Source organism: Ascaphus truei, chromosome 11 (assembly GCF_040206685.1).
Source record: "Ascaphus truei isolate aAscTru1 chromosome 11, aAscTru1.hap1, whole genome shotgun sequence".
Lineage (NCBI taxonomy): Eukaryota > Metazoa > Chordata > Amphibia > Anura > Ascaphidae > Ascaphus > Ascaphus truei.
In genome coordinates this window covers 40735397-40760069 of record NC_134493.1, presented here as the reverse complement: position 1 = coordinate 40760069, position 24673 = coordinate 40735397, and the positions used below count along the sequence as shown (strand labels likewise).

At 47.0% G+C, this 24673-nt stretch overlaps 1 protein-coding gene across 3 annotated transcripts in view; it reads right to left on the bottom strand.

The window, feature by feature from the left end:
• CACNA1H (calcium voltage-gated channel subunit alpha1 H) overlaps positions 1 to 24673 on the bottom strand; it is a 417435-nt gene that overhangs the window by 19918 nt on the left and 372844 nt on the right. For all 3 annotated transcript variants that reach the window (XM_075565791.1, XM_075565793.1, XM_075565792.1), the window contains exons 26-29: positions 15599 to 15750; positions 12292 to 12401; positions 9032 to 9165; positions 7547 to 7617 (exon numbers count right to left, since the gene is read on the bottom strand). In XM_075565791.1, the coding sequence (XP_075421906.1) occupies positions 7547 to 7617; positions 9032 to 9165; positions 12292 to 12401; positions 15599 to 15750 (467 nt within the window). The remainder of the gene's footprint in view (positions 1 to 7546; positions 7618 to 9031; positions 9166 to 12291; positions 12402 to 15598; positions 15751 to 24673) is intronic.

Sequence of the window (24673 nt, the reverse complement as noted above, 5' to 3'; positions counted from 1 at the left end):
ATGCTAACAGTGAGTCCCACCTAAAATGGCGGCTCCCGCCAACTCAAGATGACACACGTGCTTCTGACTGCCAGGCTGCTCAGAAAAAGGTTACAGAAAACCATCCGGGACTGGCGGGAAAACCAGAGCCCCGCCCCCGTAATGTGAGCCACTCAGTGATAGAGCACACCCCTCCTTTAAATTCCACCAGGGGGAGTGAGCACAGTGAACAGCCATTAGACCCTTCTATTCACCAGGAGGAAGAGGAGGAGGAAGGCATTGTCGTGGACATGGAATATTTTCTTTCTGAGCAGGAAACCGAGATAGACTGTCAGGACATACACCCCAATATGTATGTGGCCTGGCGTGCGCCAGGAGTAGATTCTCTTCTCTTCATATGCTCCTGCCTGCAAGAAGCCCACGCTCAGGGAGCCAAAGTGTCTCGGTTATCCCTCGACTACAGGACCATCGAGGTGGAAGGAGAAATGGGCATACAGTGTTTTAGCCCCACTTGTGACTGTTCTAGAGAGACATTGACATGGTGGTCCTACTGTGAGTGTTGCGGTGTGCGGTTACTGAAGTCTATTGTACCCCAGCATGCAGAAGTTTCCAGTGAGGAGGTTGAAGTCCCCTTGGTGGCGATGCGCCTACCGGCGAACCACCCCAACGATGATGCAGAGGAGACAGAGGAATCACAGCATACAGAGCCTGCTGTGGGCCCGTGTGCCCTACCACGGCCAGTCCGGCCTACAGAGGTACCATCGGTCCCAGGCTTGGGATCAGTACCTGTTGACGACGACCAGGGTGAGTTGACTGCCCCAGGGGTGTTGGGTGTGAGCCTCCAGGTGACCGCGGAGCACGATAGCTTCTTAAGTCTGGACACCTGGGCGAATGGCTCCACTCGACATCGCGTCCTGGCGGAGGTGTCCCCCCTAGAAGATAGCTGTCCTGCAGTGCGAGTGGACCAGTACCCACTGCCTATCGTTCCAGAAGAAGAGAAATCCATCGCAAGCCAGCAGAGTGGTAAGGAACCCCCTTGCTCCCCACAGGCTCCGATGGAGGTGGCTGTGCAACAGGCCAGAGTTACGGTTCCTGATCTGAGTGAGAGCCCGTGCGCTCCAACCCAAATGGTCCCAGGACTGGGATCCAATGCTCCCGAGTTTAAGGACAGCAAGTGGACTGCCCCAGAAGTACAGGGGGCAGGTACCGAGACAACCGAGGTGGGAACTGACAGCGTCCCCGAGGACCTGTTGGCCACCGAGAATCACCGCAGGGGTAAGGTGTCTACTCTTTACCCCCTGCCAGGTGAAGCAGAGACTTTGAGTAAAGAGACAGTGTCCAGTTCTCGCTTCTCAGTGGAAGCTGAGCACGTATGTAGGGACAAGGACTATGTGGCAAAGGAGCTGGTAGAAGTTGCCTCCTTTGCGCCCAAGAAGAAGCGGCCCATTCGTCACGTAGTGGACCGAGGGAAAGGTCCTGGCCGCCTGGCCTGCTGCTTCCAGGCCATGGATGATCAAGTAAAGGTTGGTGTGAAGGACACTGCGCTATTCCTTCCACCAGGGGGAGGAAGTAGCACTGAAGCAGTGGCTGTTACGCCAGAGTGTGCTTTCCGAGAGATTCACCCCGGGGAGGCTCACGGACGCAAAAGTGAGGTACCCCCATCTGATCAGTTAGGGGCACCCCACAAATGGTCTCGGCAAGCAGCTGATACTCAGCTGGCCTCGGGTAATAGTGGGTGTGATATGCCATGTAATTTTGCATTGTGTGAAAATGTGCCATGTTTTGAGGATGTTGCAGTCGATCTGTTAAGTGTACGGGGTATGCCATGCCATTTTTCAGTGTGTAAAATTGTACCATGTTATGTCGTTCCCCAAGCGAGGGCGTTGGGTTTTTCACCAGGGGGAGAGTGTAGCCAGGTCATCTTTTTCCCCCTGCGACCCCCCCGGGCGCCTCCGTGGTCACGGACGCTGTCGGGTACTGCCAGCGGCAAGCGGCAGACCCGACGGCCATTCAGGAGGGTGGGGGCCGAGGAGGGAGCTCGCCGGAGTGCAGGAGATCTCCGGCAGCTCTTGCACAGGGCGCCGCCATGTTGCGCCGGTTCGCGCATGCGCAGAGAGTCCCCGGCGGCCCGAGATAGTCGCGCATGCGCAGAAGATCGCGCGAGTGTAGGAGCCAGCCAGGAGAGTCGCGCGAGAGGTAGGGAGAGATTGCGGCGGCCATTAGGGGTTAGTGTAAGCACAGGGAAGGCGCGCACGCGGCCCCAATGTTACAGTAAGGGCCTTGGGACTACAATTCCCAGGAGGCATAGGGAGACAGGCACCAGGTGCCTCATAGGAGCCAATAGGGCTGCAGGACTGCCAGGAGAGCAAGTGGATACATTTGGCGGGCTTGCAGCTACGTTGTCAGTCAGAGGAAGGAGCAGTCAAGGGAAGGAGGTAGGGTACAGGAGCGAGTGACTCCCTGTACTAGGCCAGCACCCCCTTGGCCCAATATAGCCCTGAGTCCCCCAGTAGTGTGAGTGTTGCCAGGGATAGCCCTCAGGATAGGGAACCTGTCACTTACTTTAGTTAGCAACTGGGGAACAGAAGGGAAGATAGGGACAGCTGGGGGGTTTCATAGCGGTAACCAATCCGGGGAGCCATAGCCCAGGGTCCTGTTGTGAATTAGTGGCACGAGACAGCTGGGGGGTTCATAGCGGTAACCAGTCCGGGGAGCCATAGCCCAGGGTCCGTGTTGCGAGTGGCGAGGCCACTGGGGGGGTTTCATAGCGGTAACCAATCCGGGGAGCCATAGCCCAGGGCGGCGTTGCGCGTAGTACGAGGCAACTGGGGGGGGTTCATAGCGGTAACCAGTCCGGGGATCCATGGCCCAGGGCCCGTATTATGAGTAGGGTGGGTACAAGACCTATCTATATAGGATAGGCAACCCCGAAGGCCCTAGGAGAGTGACCCTTAAGCCACTTAAGGATGCTGTGCTATAGGGACGGCCTGTAGTGCAGGGTGTGTCACGTTGCTGTATCGTTAGAAAGGGACTCAGCGGATGCTGCGGTTCCAGTGAAGGAGTTCGGACCCACGTTGGGGTCACAGAGAATATCGCCAGGATAGGATCAGACGGATTCATCACGCGTCTGACCCTTTGTGAAGCGTTGCTGACCCGAGCACCGGAGTGCTCGGCAGGTATCTACAGTTCTAAGTGCACCACCGGGCCCTTAGCTTAATAGTGACTGCGCAGTCACCCATTGATTCTCTGCAAGAGTGCGGGACATTGGGTGGGGTTCTTTGGACACTGGGTGGGATCACCTAGTGTTGGGGAATCGTCCTGCGAGACGTCATGGTTAGTGTCTCCTCCTGAGAGGGACACAGGTTATATTATGAATGTGATGTGTCGTATTACATGTTAGTAAAGTCCTTAGTTATTATACCCCATTGTGTATGTGATCATTGTGTTTGTCCTGCGAGGATTCACTTCCCCCTCTGGTGGGAGCCATCGCAGGTGGAGGCGCTGCACCATTGAGTAAGTGGTTACCCCTAGTATAATTGCCCCAGGTTCCCAGTGGCGGAAGCTCAGCCCTCCTGTGAGCCTACAGGTATACGCACCACACCGGTAACACTGCATGTTCTACTCACCCACACTATATATGCGATTGGGTGGGGTGGAATACCCGTTACACATAATATCCTTGCTTCAGCACAGGTAGTTCAATCAGTGGCTTGTAACATGCTAACCTCAGCCCCCTCACTCTGTAACATGCTAACCTCAGCCTCCTCGCTCTGTAACATGCTAACCTCAGCCTCCTCGCTCTGTAACATGCTAACCTCAGCCCCCTCACTCTGTAACATGCTAACCTCAGCCTCCTCGCTCTGTAACATGCTAACCTCAGCCTCCTCGCTCTGTAACATGCTAACCTCAGCCCCCTCGCTCTGTAACATGCTAACCTCAGCCTCCTCGCTCTGTAACATGCTAACCTCAGCCTCCTCGCTCTGTAACATGCTAACCTCAGCCTCCTCGCTCTGTAACATGCTAACCTCAGCCTCCTCGCTCTGTAACATGCTAACCTCAGCCCCCTCGCTCTGTAACATGCTAACCTCAGCCCCCTCACTCTGTAACATGCTAACCTCAGCCTCCTCGCTCTGTAACATGCTAACCTCAGCCCCCTCTCTCTGTAACATGCTAACCTCAGCCTCCTCGCTCTGTAACATGCTAACCTCAGCCCCCTCGCTCTGTAACATGCTAACCTCAGCCTCCTCGCTCTGTAACATGCTAACCTCAGCCCCCTCTCTCTGTAACATGCTAACCTCAGCCTCCTCGCTCTGTAACATGCTAACCTCAGCACCCTCTCTCTGTAACATGCTAACCTCAGCCTCCTCGCTCTGTAACATGCTAACCTCAGCCCCCTCGCTCTGTAACATGCTAACCTCAGCCTCCTCGCTCTGTAACATGCTAACCTCAGCCTCCTCGCTCTGTAACATGCTAACCTCAGCCCCCTCGCTCTGTAACATGCTAACCTCAGCCTCCTCGCTCTGTAACATGCTAACCTCAGCCTCCTCGCTCTGTAACATGCTAACCTCAGCCTCCTCGCTCTGTAACATGCTAACCTCAGCCTCCTCGCTCTGTAACATGCTAACCTCAGCCCCCTCGCTCTGTAACATGCTAACCTCAGCCTCCTCGCTCTGTAACATGCTAACCTCAGCCCCCTCGCTCTGTAACATGCTAACCTCAGCCTCCTCGCTCTGTAACATGCTTACCTCAGCCTCCTCGCTCTGTAACATGCTAACCTCAGCCTCCTCGCTCTGTAACATGCTACACCTCAGCCCCCTCGCTCTGTAACATGCTAACCTCAGCCCCCTCGCTCTGTAACATGCTAACCTCAGCCCCCTCGCTCTGTAACATGCTAACCTCAGCCCCCTCGCTCTGTAACATGCTAACCTCAGCCTCCTCGCTCTGAAACATGCTAACCTCAGCCCCCTCGCTCTGTAACATGCTAATCTCCACCAGAACACATCAAAACACAGCTAACTTCTGGAAGGTTATCAACAACATATTTCAGCCTTCTAACCATCAACAGCCAAGTAATATCACTAAGGGTGATATTACTCTGACAAACCCCACCGACATTGCAAATGCATTCAATGATTACTTTGTAGGGTGTGCCACTAACTTATTAGCGAAACGCAGCACAAACCCCAAACCCAAATCTCATCCTCGGAGTACCCATATAGCCCCAACCCCTCCCAACACTGCCCACAATTTTCAATTTGGCCCAGTATCCAAAGAGGAGATTACACAAGCGCTTCTCAAATTAAAACTAAGCAGCCAATGTGGACCTGACTTACTACAATCTAGGTTCCTAAGACTTGGTGCCCCAGCCATTGCCAAACCAATTGCTTCCATAGTCAACTCTATCCTGTCTGCAGGCCATATCCCTGCCAGAATTGTCCCAATCTTCAAAAGTGGGGACAAAAACACTGTCCCAAACTACAGGCCAATCTCCCTTCTCCCAATTCTATCCAAAGTCATGGGAAAATGTGTCCACTCCCAATTAAGCGATTACTATACCAAGACAAATTTCCCTAGCCAATTCCAATCTGGCTTTCGCCCCAAACACTCTACCGTAACTACCCTGCTAAAAGTTTGCAATGAAATCCAGTGTGGAATGGAACGGGGACAACTCACTGGTGCAGTATTCCTAGATTTTGCAAAGGCTTTTGATACTGTTGATCATGCTATCCTGCTTAACAAACTCCAGAGCTCTGGAATAGGGAAGCATGCTTTAAACTGGTTTAAGTCCTACCTATCAGGAAGACCCCAACATGTGTCCATCTCAGGCTCTAACTCCAACCCCCTGGATATCACCTGTGGTGTCCCGCAAGGCTCTGTTCTGGGGCCCCTACTCTTCTCAGTGTTCATCAATGATCTCCCCACAGCTTGTAAGGAAGCCTCAATACACATGTATGCAGATGACACAATCCTATATGCACACAGCCATAGCCTCTCTAACCTTCAACACATACTTCAGTCTGACTTTTTGAGTCTCGAAAACTGGATTTCCCAAAACAAACTGTAACAATGGTATTTGGGACCAAGACTAAATTTTTAAAGCTTCCAGCGACTGAGCTCCACATTAGAACCAACACTAACACCACCCTAACGCCTGTTACTAGTTTTAAATACCTGGGCATATGGCTTGACTCCCACTTAACATTCGGGATACACATTGATACCCTGACAACCAAGACCTATGCCAAACTAGGGGTACTTTACAGGAACAAATCCTCCCTAAGTCTCCTGGTCAGAAAGCGTATCGCACAGCAGATGCTAATGCCAATTATTGACTATGGAGACATAGTTTATGGCTCGGCAACTCAATCCCACCTTGGCAAACTTGACACCCTCTACAATTCAATTTGTCGTTTTGTTCTCCAATGCAACTATAACACACATCACTGCAAAATGCTCAAAGAACTAGATTGGTCATCACTCGAGTCTAGGCGCAAAGTTCACCTTTCCTGTCTTGCCTTCAAATTCTTTATTTGCAAGCTACCCAGCTATCTGAACAAGCTCCTCACCCCTACCACATGCATCACCTATCACCTGAGATCAGACTCCAAAAGACTGTTCACGGTCCCAAGGCTCAACAAAGTATCCGGCCGCTCCTCCTTCTCTTACCGTGCACCCCAAAACTGGAACAACCTACCAGAGTCTCTTACATCTACCACCAGTTTAAGTTCTTTCAAATCTAAGTCCCCTCACTCTGTAACATGCTAACCTCTGCCACCTCACCCTGTAACATGCTAACCTCAGCCCCCTCGATCTGTAACATGCTAACCTCAGCCCCCTCTCTCTGTAACATGCTAACCTCAGCCTCCTCGCTCTGTAACGTGATGATAATAATAAAGTCTATTTAAACACTGTTTATGGTTTTGTAAAATCCACCAAAATATGCTAAAATTACATTTCAAGATAGCTGCCCCAAACATCTTCAATCTTTGGGTCGGATAGGGACATTGGGTGGTTCTTTGTGATTTTTGGGAAGGTGAGTGAACGTTTCCAGGCCTCTTGTGCTAATTGTATTCTTTGGAGTGGACAACTGGTCCAGTTCATAGAAATGAAAGGCAGTAGTAAGTGTCAGCTATTAACTGGATACATTACTTAAATGGGTCTCCACCACTGGTGTGTAAAAAAAAACCCACACGTATCTGACCTGTTGTGTGCTCTACTTTAAATAATCTCTGCAGATTTGTACACAAGTAGATTGCTGCTGCCAAACTCTCATTCCAGTCCGTGAGCAATAAAATGTTGCAACTGCAAAACGAGGCCAAAAGTAAAAACTGACTTTACAAATTAAAAAATTGCTTTTCTTTTAAAAACCATTGATAAATTTGGGGCGTCTTGCACCGGTTTTTGCAGTCAGGAGACTTAATTAAAAAAAAATATTTCCCGCCGGGATGATAGATCCCCTTTGAGTAGACGGCTGGAAATGACCATTGTCACTTCTCTGATCTCCTCATAGAGACGAGTAATTGTATTCTCCTAGGACGCTGGGGGATAACGATGGGATTGGTATTACCTGGGGTAAAGCCTGGACCACGGTATCCAGTAAAGCGCGCATCCCTGTGGCCATTTTCAGCAGCTTCAACACTACAAAGGAAAGGGTGACAGTGTGTTACTCACGTGGCAGAGGCGCCACCGTCTACGCCCCAGTAGGATTTATGTTAGTGATCGCCACCTTATAATCAGGAAATACAATCTCACTAACGATCTTTTATTCATATCCAGCAGCAGAGAGGTAATATCCTATTACTCGGTTACCCAAGCACAGACACACCCACGGGCATTCCCCCCTCCTAACCCACTGAGGCTTTGCAGATTAAGCAGGGCGTGGATCGGGAACGTTGCTTCCACGCTGTGGTAATTCCGTGTGGATTTTGGCTCTGCTAGCGACCAATACACGGAGGGGTTACGTGTGTGCGCGCTGGCGGGAACGTGCACTGACAAACGAGATTTGCATCACCGGATGCAGAAATGTATACTTGGGAAAGTGGGAGAGCATCTCGGTGCTATACTGTCACTGCGCCCTGCTGTTTGTAGGCCTAGTACGCCATAACCCCCATGTATGTTAGAGGCCTGCAGACTAGAGAAGGGCGAATTTTTTTTTTGCGGGTTTGAATCCGCCTCAGATCGGCCAGGTCTTTGGATCCACGGATTTTTTTTACCACCGACAATCCAATCAGCGGATTCCACAATCCGCTGGTGGATTTTACCAATCTACTAGATTCTTAAAGCTGCAGTTCAGGCTTTTTTAAAAAAAAAATTATAGTTTTTTTTTTACTTCAATAGTTTCATGTGGGCAATCTCTACTTACCTAAAGAACTGCATAGCTGCCGGTCAATTCGTTCTCTGTCTATTGATCGGCAAAGTTTAGCGACATCTTTAAATATGGGGAATATATTTCCTCTGTTTCTGTCACTCAGTGCAAGCTCATGAATGTTCATGAGCACTCCTGCACTGACATGTGCTAGAGGGAGGGCAGGGCTGACAAAGGGGTGTGCCAGGGCTTGTGACAGGACAAGAAGGGGCAGTGCCTTAGCAAATGGCTGTTAAAATAGAATGCAAGAAAATTGGTCTTTCAAAGTTGTTTTTTTAAAAACAGAAAATACTAAAAGTATTTTTTCTTACTACAGAACTGATTTATTAAAAAAAAACACACATGCAGGATATTGACTGAACTGCAGCTTTAAAATCCACCAGAGGATTGCGGAATCCATGGATTGGATTGGTAAAAATCCACCAGAGGATTGCGGAATCTGTGGATTGGATTGGTAAAATCCACAAGCGGACTGGTATCCAATGGCGGTTTTTGATTCATCCGCACAGATTGAAAGGGGAACAATCCGTCGATGGATTTTACACCGCGGAGCGGATTTTGAATGGAAAGCTCGGGAAATCACGCAAAACGGATGTTGACAGTTCCTCCCACCTGTGCTGCTGACCCTGTATGAAGAAGACTGAAGGCAGGCGGGTAGGGGTGTGGGGGAGGGGGGGGAGGTCTTACCTCTAGCAATCCTCAGCACCCTCATAATGCGGATAATAGTGGGATTGATGGGAAGTGAGGCGTTGATTTCAATTTCCTCCAACGTGATCCCCATGATGGAGAGGAGCACAATAGCCAGGTCCAACTGGTTCCACCTGTCAGTACAATGCGCAGGATTACAGGACCAACATACAGACTGGAGATTGGGCTCCGAAATGTTATTCCCGGTATGTGACCAAGTAAAATCACAGAGACTTCATAGCTCATATACTGAACACTCAGTGACTGATGTGCATGAGCTCTGTATAGAGAGTCTGTGTGCGCGTCCTCCCTTTCTTGTTAATATAGATTGAGAGTGTTTTCGTGTGTGTGTGTGTGTGTGTGTGTGTGTGTGTGTGTGTGTGTGTGTGTGTGTGTGTGTGTGTGTGTGTGTGTGTGTGTGTGTACCATACGTTACCCAAACCAGAGTCCGAGGAAATGAAGATACAGCACACAGATGAACGGTGACAATAACATTTATTTTTACTCTTAAAATATATATATTATTTTCACTGTACATCTGTGTGCTGTATCTTCATTACCTCAGACTCTGGTTTGGGTAACGTATGGTCTTTTTACTGAGATTGCTATACATACTGTACGTAGGGCTATATATTGCATTTTTTCTAGTCTTTAAGGAGTGCCACTGTTCTTTGCATTCTACACACATTTGCAACAAACAAAGTCAGACAATAGGAGAGGAAATCCCTGCCCCGGAGAGCTTACAATCTAAGTGGCACAGTATGTTGGGAGACAGAGAGACAGCGAGTGAGGAAATAAGTGCAGTAGATGGCAGGCTATTCATACAGTACAATTGTAAGTAATTATGTTTTTACTGCATTTAGACTGAAGTGTAGGTGGCAATTTCTCATAAGACATGAGTTGTGAGCACTTGTATTGAATTAATGTGTGTGTGTATATACATACATACATACACTTTATCACATATTGAAGATAAATCTGACCAGAGGAAATTACAATCAAGTTACACTTGGATTCAAACTGGTTTTCCCATTGTAAAGGCAACGAGTGGCCTGGCACTGCGGGCCCCTTCTCTTCCAACACAGAATGAGCTGCTTTTAATACAATACAAGTGCTCACAACTCATCTCTTACGAGAAATTGCCACCTACACTGCCGTCTAAATGCAGTAAAAACATAATTACTTGCAATTGTACTGTATGAATAGCCTGGCACGTACTGCACTTATTCCCTCACCTGCTGTCTCCAAGTCTCCCAACATACTACTTAGATTGTAAGCTCTCCGGGGCAGGGATTTCCTCTCCTATTGTCTGACTGTTTGTTACACTTATTGTATTATAATTCTCTGTACTGCACTTTCTCTTTTGTAAAGCGCTGAGTACAACTGTGGGCGCTACATAAAAAAAGATATACACACAATAGCCCCAATAAATACTTTAATACTTACAAACAAGGGACCTTAGTTGTCTGGAAATCAAAACCCCAAATCACCATATATGAAAAATGTTCATGCTTGTCAAATGAAATATCCCAAAACATTTCTGGACAGTGGGCAGTTCATGCAGATTCCCTGCTATATTATTCATATTATTATTATTATTATATTTATTTATCATAAAGATTGGTTTGACAAGTCGGTCCCAGTTCCTGACAGGGTGATGTATTTAGGGCTGCAAGTTGTAAACAGAGCCTCATTTAGTGATAACCTTTGTCCAGTCCAAGCCTTCAGAAGATCAGACAGGCATGTAAATTAGTGCTATCAGGTTTTTGGTCTCGCTGTGAGGAATTCTAATTAGGACATACATTCCTCACTGGGGCTGCTGGGGAGTAGTGTTGCTGGAGCAGATGATGCTGGGTTATCACACAGAGTCCTGATGGGCAGATACCCTTACTGTCATTACTGGCTGTGCTGACCTTGTCTAGTGCTGGCAGCACTGGGGCAGGCTGGCACATTTGCAAAGATTTCAAGCCACGCAGTTGGCATTGCTAAGTGACACAGAGCCCGCCCTTGCCAGTCCCACAGTATCAGTGTTATTGGCACAGCAAGAGCATTGGATATAGAAACAGCATCAAAGATGAACATGTGTTCTCCTAATACATTACTTTTCCCAAACAGGCAAACTTATGTTGCACCATAAAATGCTTCTGATGAATGAGACAAGACAGGGTCTGTACCCGAGACCCCAAGAACAGCTTTGCATAGTCACTGAATCATGCTGAGAGGCATTATAATGTCTAACTTACATTTTGACCTCTTATGGGGGTGTTCTGTGTTAGTTCCAAGCCCTTTTTTGTACAATATTCATGTGTAACGTGTCTGCTGGTTGGCTGTTCCATGCATTTACTACTCTTTCACTAAAGCACAGCTTCCTCAAAGTCTCCCTAACTCTACCCTCCATTTTAGTGCAGCATTTCCTTCCTCTGGGAAATGACCCCCCCCGACGTGTACCTGGTGATAGATGATGTATCCTGATAATCTGACCATTTCCCTTCGTGCTGTATAACGCGGAGTGAATAATTATTCCCTTATTTATCATCTCAAGGTGCCTTTCTTTTTTTTTTAACTTATTGCACCTAGGAATTCCCAGCTCCGCAAAGCTTTGTTTACTGGTCCATTGTAAAGCCATCCAGGGTTAAGATGTGTAATAAAAAAAGATTATCCACCCATAGTGCTCAACCACTCCCCCTCCGGTTCTAAAGGTACTCATGATATTCCTGTTCTTTGTTCACAATGGGCCTATCAATGAATTCAATATAGATGTAATGTTTGTCACATTGTTGGGTGCAATGATCACCTGCATTACATTTAGTTTTACTTGTTGTTGTGGGTCTTCTAAGGCAGATGGGCTCAACTCCCGTCCTCAAACCCTCCCCCCACCCAACAGGTCAGGTTTGGAGGACATCCCTGCTTCAGCACAGGTGGTCAATAACTGAGCATGCTGTGCTGAAGCAGGGATTGATTGAGCCACCTGTGCTGAAGCTGGGATATCCTGAAGGCCTGATGTTGGGGGCACTTGAGGACTAGAGTTGAGCACCCCTGTTCTAAGGTGAAAGCGCCTACAAATTCTGCATACGTTGCTTTGAAGTAACACCACCTATTAGAATAATATATAGTACAGCAGATGGGAGAAACACTCCCTGTTCCTCCTGTTCAAGCTCACGGTGACCTTGGGTAAAGGTCGTTTTATCTCCACGTTTTATGCCGCAATAATGAGATTGTGCAAACGGCCAGCGCTGTGTGCTATGTCCCCTACATCTTACCTGTCCTTAAAAAATCTCCGAAAGCCAAACGCAACCAGCTTGAAGACGGCTTCAAACACAAAGACGATGGTGAACACGTAGTTACAGTATTTCAAAGCTTCCTCCAGGGACTGGAAGAGGAGAACAACAAGGCAGATATTAGTTTTAATTTTCATAAACATGATCCCATCTGGTTTTGTAAAGATTTTAAAAAAAACAAAAAAAACCCCTTCCTTGAACTTTACGACCCCGCTTAGTAACAAGGATGTTTGCGATCGCCCCAGAACGGATCCTTCTTGTTTGTTCCTGTCTGGCCAAATACTTCAAAAAACAGCAAATGAGGCCAATAAATTATGAGAAGCAGATGGATCGGCAGGAGCTATGACATCATCTGACAGAAGAGCGCTGTATGAATTCTAAATCGGAGACGCGGGGGGACAAGATGGGGGCCCCTGTATGAAGCTCAAAGGATGGCTTCCTTTGGCCACTGATTGGTAAGAACCGAGGCATTTAGATCCTGTGTCAATGCTGCATCACAGCGCTTTGATTTAGTGATCCTTTCATCTGGAGAGTGTCTATGGATATACATTGTATAGGTGTCTGATGGAGAGGGGACGGGGGGGTCCTTTGCCAAAGCTTTCAATTTCTTCTCTCTTCTATGTAGTCTCAGCAAATAAAAACCCCACATGTGAGCAAATTCACACGTCTCAAACAGGTCTACAACCCTGCCTTTCCCCATTATCTCTTAGGCTGCGCTTATAGTGCCGGCGACAGTGACGCGACATTGCGTCAAAACAAATGCATTGTTGCCGTCGCCGGCGCTTATAGTGGATGCGACGGAGCGACAGCGCTACCAAAATTCTGGTAGTCAGTGGAATTTGATTTTTGGAGAGACGGTCGCCCCATGTGACTGGCTATAAGCCAATCAGGGAGCTTCCCCGCCCGTCTGCCTTCCCCCTTGCTGATGTCTCTGGCCTTGCAGCCAGCGACATCTCCAGAATCTGAAATGCAACTTTCGTGACGGCGACAGGTGATGTCATCGGTCGCCGCGCCGGCTGTATAAGCGCAGCCTTAGCATACAGGGCTTCCGCTGCAGCCAGGGATTCTGGGTAATGGCATGCAAATGAGCATACATGCATTCGATTACTTCACTGATGAATGAAATGAGTGAAGTTTATCTGAGCACATATAGAATGCTTTTATTTTCTGAATAAATGAAGTGACAGAGGGAAGAGTTACTTTACGCTCATTTAATGGCTGTAACAAGTTTTTTGTTTCATGTTCGTTTTTTTTCTTTCTATTATGTTTTGTGCAGCAATAAAATTCAACAGGTCTGACGTGGCAACAATGCAAATAACCAACACACCTGTGTCTCGTGAAAGAACAAGGACTGTGGAGATTATTCTATGTAACGTAGAAACAAATGAAAATATTTAATACACTGTGGTGTGTGCGTTTCCTGAGACTTAAACACAGGTTGTTGTCATTTGGAATCCAGTCTCATAATTAATAATTTCATAAGGAAGATTGTACTTTTAATAAACAGGTGACAATTTAGAAGAATAGCTGTCATTACTTCTGTATGAGATAAAGTATCTTATGCAAGGGGTGGCCAACTCCAGTCCTTAAGGGCCACCAACAGGCCAGGTCTTAAGAATATCCCTGCTTCAGCACAGGTGGTTTAATCAGTGGCTCTGTCATTGACTGAGCCACCTGTGCTGAAGCACGCAGATGATGAAAACCTGACCAGTTGGTGGCCCTTGAGGACTGGAGTTGGCCGCCCCTGCTCTAACGCCTGACATGTTCTGCGTGTGAAAGTTCCAGGCTTGATACGTGTGTGGCGGTTAATATATATTATAGGCTAAAGCTGGTAAATTCAGGGCATTATTGCAATCCCTGCTCTCTGATTGGTTAAAATTCCGGGCATTATCCAATCAGTAATGGCCTGGAATTTTTGGCTGCTTGCCAAGTTTTTCAGCCAATCAGCTTTCATTCACAGAGTGAAATTTGCACTTAGACAGGGGAGGTGATTGGACAGAAGCCACCAGCAGGGCACTGACTCCTCCCCCACCCTGCCTACAGAGAGCTCTGCACAGGCGAGTGAGGGGAAAGGTTTGTGTGTCTGCTGAGTGTGTTTTGTGGGTGTAAAGGGGGCAGCAGAGTGTTTTATTAGTGTGTGTGTCTTCTGTTGGTGTGTGTTTGTGGGCGTAAAGGGGGCAGCAGAGTGTTTTATTTGTGTGTCTTCTGTTGGTGTGTGTTTTGTGGGTGTAGAGGGGGCAGCAGAGTCTTATTGATGCGTTTCTGCTGTGTGTGTTTTGTTCTTGTAGAGGGGGAGCTTCAGTGTGCGTGGCTTCAGTGTGTGTTTTGTGGGTGCAGAGTGTTTTGTGTGTGTGTCTGCAGTGTGTGGGTTTACATGGGGGCTGCAGTGGATGTAGAGGGGGGCTGCTAGTGTGTGTTTTGTGGATGTAGAGGTGGCAGAGTCTGTTTTGTTGATTTGTGTGTCTCTGCAGTGTGTGTTTTGTAGGTGCAGAGGGGGGCTGCAGTGTGTTTTGTGGGTGGAGGAGGGGTGCAGAGTGTTTTGTGTGTGTGTGTCTGCAGTGTGTGGGTTTACATGGGGGCTGCAGTGGGTGTAGAGGGGGGCTGCTGGTGTGTGTTTTATGGATGTAGAGGGGGCAGCAGTCTGTTTTGTTGGTGTGTGTGTCTGCAGTGTGTTTTGTGGGTGTAGAGGGGGGGGGCTGCTGTGTGTTGTGTGTGTTTTGTTAGTGTAGAGGGTGGAGGAGGGCTGCAGTGTGTTTTGTGGGTGTAGAGGAGGGGGCTGCACAGTGTGTAGGGGGGACTGCAGAGTGTGTGTTTGTGTATATAGGGGGGTTGCAGAGCGTGTGTTTGTGTGTATAGAGGGGGCTGCAGTGTGTGTGTGTGTGGGGGGGGGGGGGTCTGTGTATATGTACAATTTACTTTTAATAAACTTGCAGTAAAAGCATAAGTATCTAGACAATCATGATGATCAATATGACTACAAAAATGTATCTTTTTTATGAAAAATAAAAAAAATAAGCCTACATTTAGCCTATAATAGTAAAAATCCCCTAAGAACAGGGCATTACTGGCCAATAAGGCCCAGGATGGGTTAAAGTCCCTCGGCTTCGCCTCGGGCCTTCAACACTTCCAGCCAGGGCATTATTGGCCAGTAATGCCCTGTTCTTCAGGGATTATTACTTAAATAGCGTCAGTGACCTCTGCTGGTCAGTGTCACAAAGTGGATTAAGAACGCACTACATAGCTCTCACCAGCACAGGCCGCACTTCCGGCTACCCCACACAATACTGACCTGGGGTTGGTTGTAATGCTCCATTGACATGGTGATGACATTAATACCGATGATGAAGGTGATGAAGAGGTCCAGGTAATGGCTGGTGCACATTGTGTGGATGTACCGACGTGTCGGGGAGTAATCTGCATAATATGGTCTCCTCTGGGCCTCTGTGGGAAGAGAAAGAGTCACAAGAGGTGACCAATGTACATCTCCATCCCAGTGAAATCACTAATGTATACACACAGCTTGCAGACACTGTGTATGAATCCCTGCGGGCTGTTCCCTGGATACAGACAGACACACAGTTTCCCGGACACAGTCAGCGGAGAGACTCTTGGAGATTTCTTCTTGATCGCCGACGGATTCTGAGTGATTTGAATGTGTGTGTTATTTATGCAACGCCAACCACATACAGCGCGTCACAGAGCAGGAATGAGATTGCAGAGTTATCGTACAGTAAGTGCACCGGACATTATTACACAACAAGATTATAGGATCCCGGCTGCAAAAGAGCTTGCAATCTAAGAGCCAGTTCAGAGATATTAAAAGCTGCAGGTATGATCTAGATCAGGGGTGGGCAACTTCAGCCCTCAAGGGCCACCAACAGGTCAGGTGTTCAGAATATCCCTGCTTCAGCACAGGGGGCTCAATCAGTGGCTCAGTCATCGACTGCACCACCTGTGCTGAAGCAAGGATATCCTGAAAACCTGACCTGGTAGTGGCCCTTGCAGACTGGAGTTGCCCACCGCTGATCTAGTTCAGTGCAATTTAGTGGATGCATAACAAGTTAGGGATTCAGTACCCTTTATATATATCCTTTAAACGAAGAAGGAAACACCCAGAGTAGGTGAAACTTTATTTTTTAATATATTTTAAACAAAGTAATTGTTTAGGACACGTTTCCAAAAATTAAACTGTACTCCTGTTCTGCCTTCTCTCAGTCTGCTGTCAAATCAAAGGCATCCTAAACATCCCCTCCTACAAGTCAGACTGTGGAGACATTATTACAGCATTCTTTTTTTGTGCTATTATAAGAGCCTGGTAAATACATCATATGGTCTTTAAATGCTGATAATGTAATCTCGGATGTTGACATCTCAGATAGAGCCTGTACTCCTCTTGCTCATTAAATGGCTACTTTTAGATCTCAATTAAATCCCCCTTAAACAGAAAATGCTTCTTGAACACGTCCGTGCATGTTACTTTACTTTAGATTGAAAATATGCAGGTTTATAAAACTGGACCTCCATCATTCCTCATCACTGAATTGAACAAGCACGGTGCAGGCCTCTCTGGCAGAAATGGAGTTAACCTGTGCAGCTACGAGCCAGGGAACCCTTCAGAGTTTGGCTGGTAGAAGTGACCTGAGATTTTATAACCAATGACATTATTCCAGAAACCCATAATCACGTCTTCCCATTGCTGTTCCTAGCTGTGTCTGAAGATAACTCCGTGAACAAACTCGAGTACCAGTCCAAAAAGAATCGTTTCATTCGCACGCTGGAAGGAGACAGAAAAAGCAGCCTGCCAAATACTTCTGTATTTAATCCCTCGCAGAGCTTCTAGAGAACTGACATTTTTGAGCAATACAGTATGTTTACTCAATCCGAATTGACCAGAGGTTTTCTCAGCTTCAGCTGATGCACAGAAAGAAGCTTCAAGAGTGACAGGTGTTACATGGTTGCAATACACAGTAAAGATATGGAGGTCGTTTCACTAAGCGCCGGTACAGGGTATCACACACCACATCAATGGCAGTCAACGCCAGATCAGTGTGCTATACCCAGTAAAGGCGCTCAGTAACTCCCTGGGCATTGTTGTTAATCCCTCCAGTGATGGACGTACCACAGGGGAGCACCCAGTTTCCCCAAAAGGATAATCGATTGTCGTGTAAAGTTAACAGTATCTGAGTCAACACATATTTTAACCCACTGCTCAAGACTCCCCTATGTAAATGGCTCCAATTGATTTTTTTGAATTTGCAATCTCTGTCTCTTGAAGTTCCGTTTAACACGGATCCAGAATAAGGAAGGAAAACAGTTGGGTTAATAAACAAGGTGTGAGGCAGGATGATAACCTGATCCTGATTTGGGGTAAGATCTGCCCCTCCTGGTTTTGCTTCTTTCATCCCCTTAACTTGTCCCGGTTCTCATTCTACATGACGTTCTAGACTTGGACATATACAAATCAGGACTGTCTAATGCTCCTAGGAATTGGTCCATTGAGCTGTGAGATGTAGAACCAGGACTGGATAATCCTGCCCCTGGCAGTCAGGATCAGATGCTCACCCTACCAGAAAGTCATGCCACATCTTTCATGCAGAGCACAGAAGCAGCAGCGCATGCAAACGGGTTACAGGCAGAACGCTCTGCAGGGACAGCAGCTCAGGATGTGAAAGTTACCAGAGTTCCCGTCTTATTCTAAATACATATCCCCTTTTTTGGCCGGAAGTAAAAGAACAATAAAGAGGAGGTAGGGGTGTATTGGTTAAAGTGCAAGTTTTTACTACACAAGGCTGTGCATTTTGTTCCAGCCGTGGCCCTCGACACTGTGTGATGGGTTATTGTGCGTTTACAGTTACTGTGATTTAAAAATATATAAGATTCGTTGAAAACAGGTCATGTCAGTTAAAAATTGAACTTATATAATGTGTGGTTGAAACCTATTCCAGCTTCACATTGCAGAGCCAGCATAACTACCCTCACACTGATGAGACCCAAAATGTAGAAACAGCTGTCTGTGAGTAGGGTTACTGGCTCTGCACTTCTGTAACCCAGGCTGTGCTTAAAAGCTGTGTAATGTGGCAGGCAGAAGCTTATAGGGGTCCTTGTTAAAATGAACATGAAGCAATAGGTGACACTGTGCTCATTTGCCTGTCATTTCCCAGAATCCCTGGCTGCAGTGGTAGCACTGTATGCTAAGAGATAACGGGGAAGGGCAGGGCTGCAGACCTGTCTGAGACATGTGAATGCTCACAAGTGGGATTTGTATTTACTTAAAAATGTTTGGAACAGTGTACTCTGTTTCTCTGCCAGAGCGGGGCTTGGTGTTACAAATCACTCCTGTTCAGCAGTAGAGAGCTCACTTTGAATGGAAAACCTCATAAAAATACCCAGAGTGATTTTCATCGAGCTACAATTATCCATATTCCAAAGTGGCACTGGCATAGTATGAAGTGCCCATTACATTATGCTTCTTCCATTGACAGGTAGCATGCGCACAGGTCAAGAACACAGAGACACCACCAAATAAAACACAGCACGTAGGACACCACTTCCAACGCACATCTTTCTGAGTCTGCCCAGAACTCAACAACTCAAGTGACAACGTATGGAAGTTATTTGGATCCTCAGTGGGCCAGGTGGTTCCATTTGGAGGAGATCTTGTGTAGTGATTGTCTTGCACGTATAAGCTTGTGGTCCTGACTCTTGGACCAGGAGGCTGCTATACCAGAAGGAATTTCCTTCTCCTGGAACAGAGTTTTAAAGCCCTATCAATGCAAAACAATATTTGGAACAAAAAAACAAACAAATAATCCACCAATTTTACAGGCTTATACCCATTAAACCCAAATGTGTATTCATCCATTGAATTTGATATCTATTCAATTACATTGGTCTTTTTTAATCTAATCTAAATGAAATGATCAAGTTCGCTCTAATACACTGTGTGTGTCCTAACCAATAAAGTGCTACATTCTTCAGCCATCTTGCCTCTTTCCAAACATGTTGGATGCAACTTGGTAATGACAGCGCCCTTAACATGGACAAACCAACCACATCTACCACCCTCCTGCTGTGGAGCACTCCTTAAAGGAGCAATCTACCCAAAGTAACCTCCATTTTGAAGTGAAACCTCTTTCGTGGCATTCTATCCAAAAAAATCTCATAGGGGAAAAAAAACGAAAATGGTCACGGAAAAAATAACGGAAGTGGCACTGCGCATGTGCACAATTGTATTCTGCGTATGTGCAGAAGCATTTCTACACCCCCACCCTCTCCCTACCGCTGCGTCTGACTGCCTCCCGGGAGCACAATGCTTCTGTGACCGGCTACCTGGGGTCTCCGTCCCGGGGTGTGAGATGCAAACAGGGCCAAGGTCCCGGACCTAAGGAGTCTGTGCTGCTGACCAATGTTCTGGTATGTCCACATACACACTGATATAAACACACAAATACACACACACACACAGATGTTAACACATATACACACACACAATCCAAGATGCACTGTTTTTAAGTAAAACCCATTCTTGCTTTATCCATTGTAACAACGCCGGAAGAAGAGATCAGTGTATCTAGAAAGCTCGCACAGAACGGTATCGTCTATTCGTTTTTTATACATATATATGTGTGTGTGTGTGTGTGTGCGTGTATGTATGTATAAATATATATATATATATACAGTGTTCGACAAATCTATACATTTGCACGCCCCGGGCGAGTGGATTTTACATCGTGGCGAGCTCCTATTGGCCCAAGCAGCACACGTGTGGTACTAGGTGGCGAGTAGATTTTTTTGTTCAGCGAGTAGGTTTTTTGGTGATTTGTCGACCACTATATATATATATACAGTGTTCGACAAACCTATACATTTGCTCGCCCCGGGCGAGTGGATTTAACCCCCGGGCGAGTAAATATTGGCCCAAGCAGCACACGTTTGGTACTAGGTGGCGAGTAGATTTTTTTGTGTGGCGAGTAGATTTTTTGGTGATTTGTCAACCACTGTATATATATATATATATATATATATATATATATATATATATATATATTGTGACAAACGGCTTACTCCAGGGCTCCGTCGTTTGTCCGGGACTGTTTAGAACACGGTCTTTTAGGGTAGGTTAAATGATGAGGCGTCACGTACTGTTCCTTTAAACAGGCTATGCCTGGTTTATTCAGTCCCAGGCACTGAGACTGCCACAGTGCATACAACAGAAAACAGATCAAAACAAAAGCTGCTCACCTGAGCGATAACTTAACTTAGATATCCCTGACTCAGGGTTGGAAGTGGCTTTTCCACTCCCAACAACAAAACAAGGTACTTTTGCAGTCTTACACAAATGAACAGAAAGATTGAACCTGTTTGGGGAAGAGGCTTCTCCCCTCTGTAGTTCAGCAGCCTTCCAGCCTCCTGGCTCTTGTGGGGAGACCAGAGCAAACAGGAAATCAGTCTTTCATACCTGATTCCTAATTAGCATGACAGGTGACAGAAATCAGGCAGCAGACAAACTCTGGTCTGGATCTCTCATCCCTCAGTTCCAGCGCTTGCCAAACTGTGGGATGGAGTGTATGTATTATAAGGCTGCACTCCCAGGCCAAACAGGATAGAAACTGTCTAGTATCCTGGGAGCCCTATATACGGAATTTATTACCATCCCCTGGTTTCTGTCACATATCCTCCCCCCCAGCTCAGACCTCGAGGGATGAGCGACCATGGATATTAGGGAGTGCATCCTTGACAACCCGTCAGCATTGCCATGTTTGTGCCCTGACCTGTGTTCCACAGAAAATTTAAAGGGTTGTAGGCTTAGGAACCACCTGGTCACTCTAGCATTCTTTTCCCTGTTTTGACACATCCAGGTAAGGGGTGCATGATCTGTGACCAACCGGAATTTTCTCCCCAACAGGTAGTATTTGAGCGTCTCTACAGCCCACTTTATTGCGAGACACTCTTTCTCTACTATGGAGTAATTTTTCTCCTGGGGATTTAGTTTCCTACTTAAATAAAGGATGGGGTGCTCCTCACCTTGAGACTCCTGGGAGAGTACCGCCCCCAGCCCTACCTCAGATGCGTCGGTTTGGACTACGAACTCTTTGGAGAAGTCAGGTGTGACCAACACTGGTTGGGCACAGAGAGCTTCTTTCAGGCTTCTAAAGGCCTGTTCGGTTTCGGGGGACCACTTTACCATTAGGGGTCCTCTTGCTTTTGTGAGGTCAGTTAGTGGGGTTGCCTTAGTTGCAAAATTGGGAATAAACCTTCTATAGTACCCAATTAACCCCAAAAAGGTCCTTACTTGTTTTTTTGTAACTGGCCTTGGCCAATTTTGTATCGCCTCCACTTTGAGTGTTTGGGGTTTGAGTAAACCTCTGCCAATAGAATATCCCAGATACTTGGCCTCCTCCAGACCAATAGTGCATTTAGCGGGGTTAGCAGTTAGTCCAGCAGACCGGACTGCGTCAAGCACAGCTTGGACCTTTGGAAGGTGGGATTGCCAATCTTCACTATGGATTACCACATCATCCAGGTAGGCGGCAGCATACCGAGCATGTGGTTTTAAAATTTTATCCATCATTCTTTGGAATGTGGCGGGAGCTCCATGTAAGCCAAAAGGCAACACCTTATACTGAAAGAGGCCGTCTGGGGTTGAGAAGGCTGTCTTTTCTTTTGCCCTTTCTGTGAGGGGAACCTGCCAGTACCCTTTTGTTAGGTCTAGGGTTGTGAGATATCGGGCTTTGCCCAGTCTCTCTACAAGTTCATCTACCCTGGGCATAGGATAAGTATCAAATTTTGACACCGCGTTTAGTTTCCGGTAGTCATTACAAAACCTTGTTGTACCATCTGGCTTTGGGACTAAGACTATAGGGCTGTTCCACCCACTTTGGGATTCCTCAATTACACCTAGTTTTAGCATTTTTTTAACCTCTAAACTTATAGCCTTTCTTTTGGCCTCTGGGATTCGGTACGGTTTAAGGTTAACTCGGACCCCCGGTTCAGAGACTAGATCATGTTCAATTACGCTAGTTCTACCTGGCCGTATAGAGAAGATTTCTTTGTTTCTTTTCACTAAATTCTGAACCTCTCGTTTCTGATGAACAGACAGGGTTTCAGCTATGCTAACCTCTGGGTCAGTTTCTTGATTCTCTGACGGACCTGGGGGTACTAGGGTTAACAAGACTTCTCTATCTTTCCAGGGCTTGAGTAGGTTTATATGGTAAATTTGCTCAGGTTTCCTCCTACCTGGCTGTCTTACCTTATAATTTACTTCTCCCACTCTTTCCAAGACCTCATATGGCCCATGCCATTTAGCAAGGAATTTACTCTCCACGGTGGGAACCAGAACTAGTACCCTATCACCTGGAGAAAAAATTCTGACCCTAGCACCCTTATTATATGTATTCCTCTGTGCTTCTTGAGCTTTCTCCATGTGTTCCCTCACTATGGGTAGGACTGCAGCAATGCGGTCCTGCATCTGGGCAACATGCTCTATTACACTTCTGTAAGGGGTAACCTCGTGTTCCCAAGTCTCTTTGGCTATATCCAGTAAGCCCCTTGGGTGTCGGCCATACAATAGTTCAAACGGGGAGAAGCCTGTGGATGATTGGGGAACTTCCCTAATGGCAAATAACAGGTACGGTAACAAACAATCCCAGTTTTTCCCATCTTTATCAACCGCCCGCCGTAACATGCTCTTTAAGGTTTTATTGAACCTTTCCACTAAACCATCTGTTTGTGGATGATAGACTGAGGTTCTGAGATGCTTGATTTTTAGGAGTTTACATAGCTCTTTCGTTACTTGGGACATAAATGGTGTTCCCTGGTCAGATAGAATCTCTTTAGGAATCCCGACCCGGGAAAACAGAACTACTAACTCTTTTGCTATGTTTTTAGCTGAGGTGCTACGTAGGGGAACTGCCTCCGGATATCGGGTGGCATAATCTAATATTACCAATATATGCTGATGTCCCCTAGCAGACTTTATTAGGGGTCCTACTAGATCCATAGCAATCCGGTCAAATGGTACCTCTATTATGGGAAGGGGTACCAATGGGCTGCGGTACGCCTTGAACGGGGCGGTGATCTGACATTCTGGGCATGAGGAACAATAATTCGTAATTTCTGCCAGAACCCCAGGCCAATAGAAGCTTCGGAGAACCTTTTCTTTTGTCTTTTCCACCCCTAGGTGTCCCCCCAATGGATGACTATGTGCGAGGTGTAATACTACGTTACGGAATGTCCGTGGTACCAACAATTGTTTAGTTGTAACTGATTTCCTTTTATCAACCCGATATACTAGGTCGTTCTCTACCTCGAAGTAGGGGTAAGCAAGTGACCTATCTGGTTGGCCAGGAGTACTATTCTGGTCCCGTATATTTCCCCTTGCTACCGCTAATGTGGGGTCCTCCCACTGGGCCTTCTTAAAACTCCCAGGACTGACCTCTAGGTCAGCGAGGGTCTTATCCGGTTCTGGGGTGGTAAGTGTCTGCTCAACATCTTGATTTGGGGTATTCCCTACCAAAGTAGTGATGGGGAAGGGAATTTTACAGCACTCCTCCTTTTCCCCCTTCTTATTTGGGCCCTCGTCAACCTCCATTTCTGAAAAAGGGAAAGGATTTGTTTCTTCTAATACTTCGTTATGGTCCGCTATTGAACTCTGGGCGCTATTCTGAGCGGGGGACCACATTTTTAGAAAATGGGGAAAGTCGGTCCCTATTAACACATCATGTGCCAGTTTGGGTACAATACCCACCTTGAAATCTAAAGAACCAAACTCTGTTTCAAAAAAAACATCAACAGTGGAATATTCATGATTATCCCCATGTATACAACAAATTGCCACTCTTTGTGAACTGTTTCCCTGTTTCTTCTTAATGGGCAAGAGGTATTCGGACACTAGTGTGACCATGCTCCCAGAGTCAAGAAGTGCCCGAACCCTCTTACCATTAACCTTTACAAATGCCCACAGATGGTTATTCAAGGGGTCCTCTGGGCTAGGGCCCATACATTGGGACAACAGCGAATAAGGTTCCACGCTGTTGCATTGCATGGGCTCATCATTTAGTGGGCAGATTTTTGCTGTGTGGCCCCTCTCATGACAATTTACACATTTAGGTACATAGTCTGTGTCCCACTTAGAGCCTTTTCCCGGCTCCCCATGTTGGCTATTGCCCTTAGTGTGCGAACCACTGTTGCTGGTGCTGCGTGAAGGTGGTCGCCGCTCTTCAGCGCCCCTTAACCCCGGTACCCTTTTACCGTCTCTGGAAGAGTCCTGGAACCTCGGGTAGTGGGGTTGCTCCACGACTGTGGGTTGCGGGTGCTCTTCTGCTGCATTGTACCTTTCTACGAGGGCCACAAGCTCATCCGCATT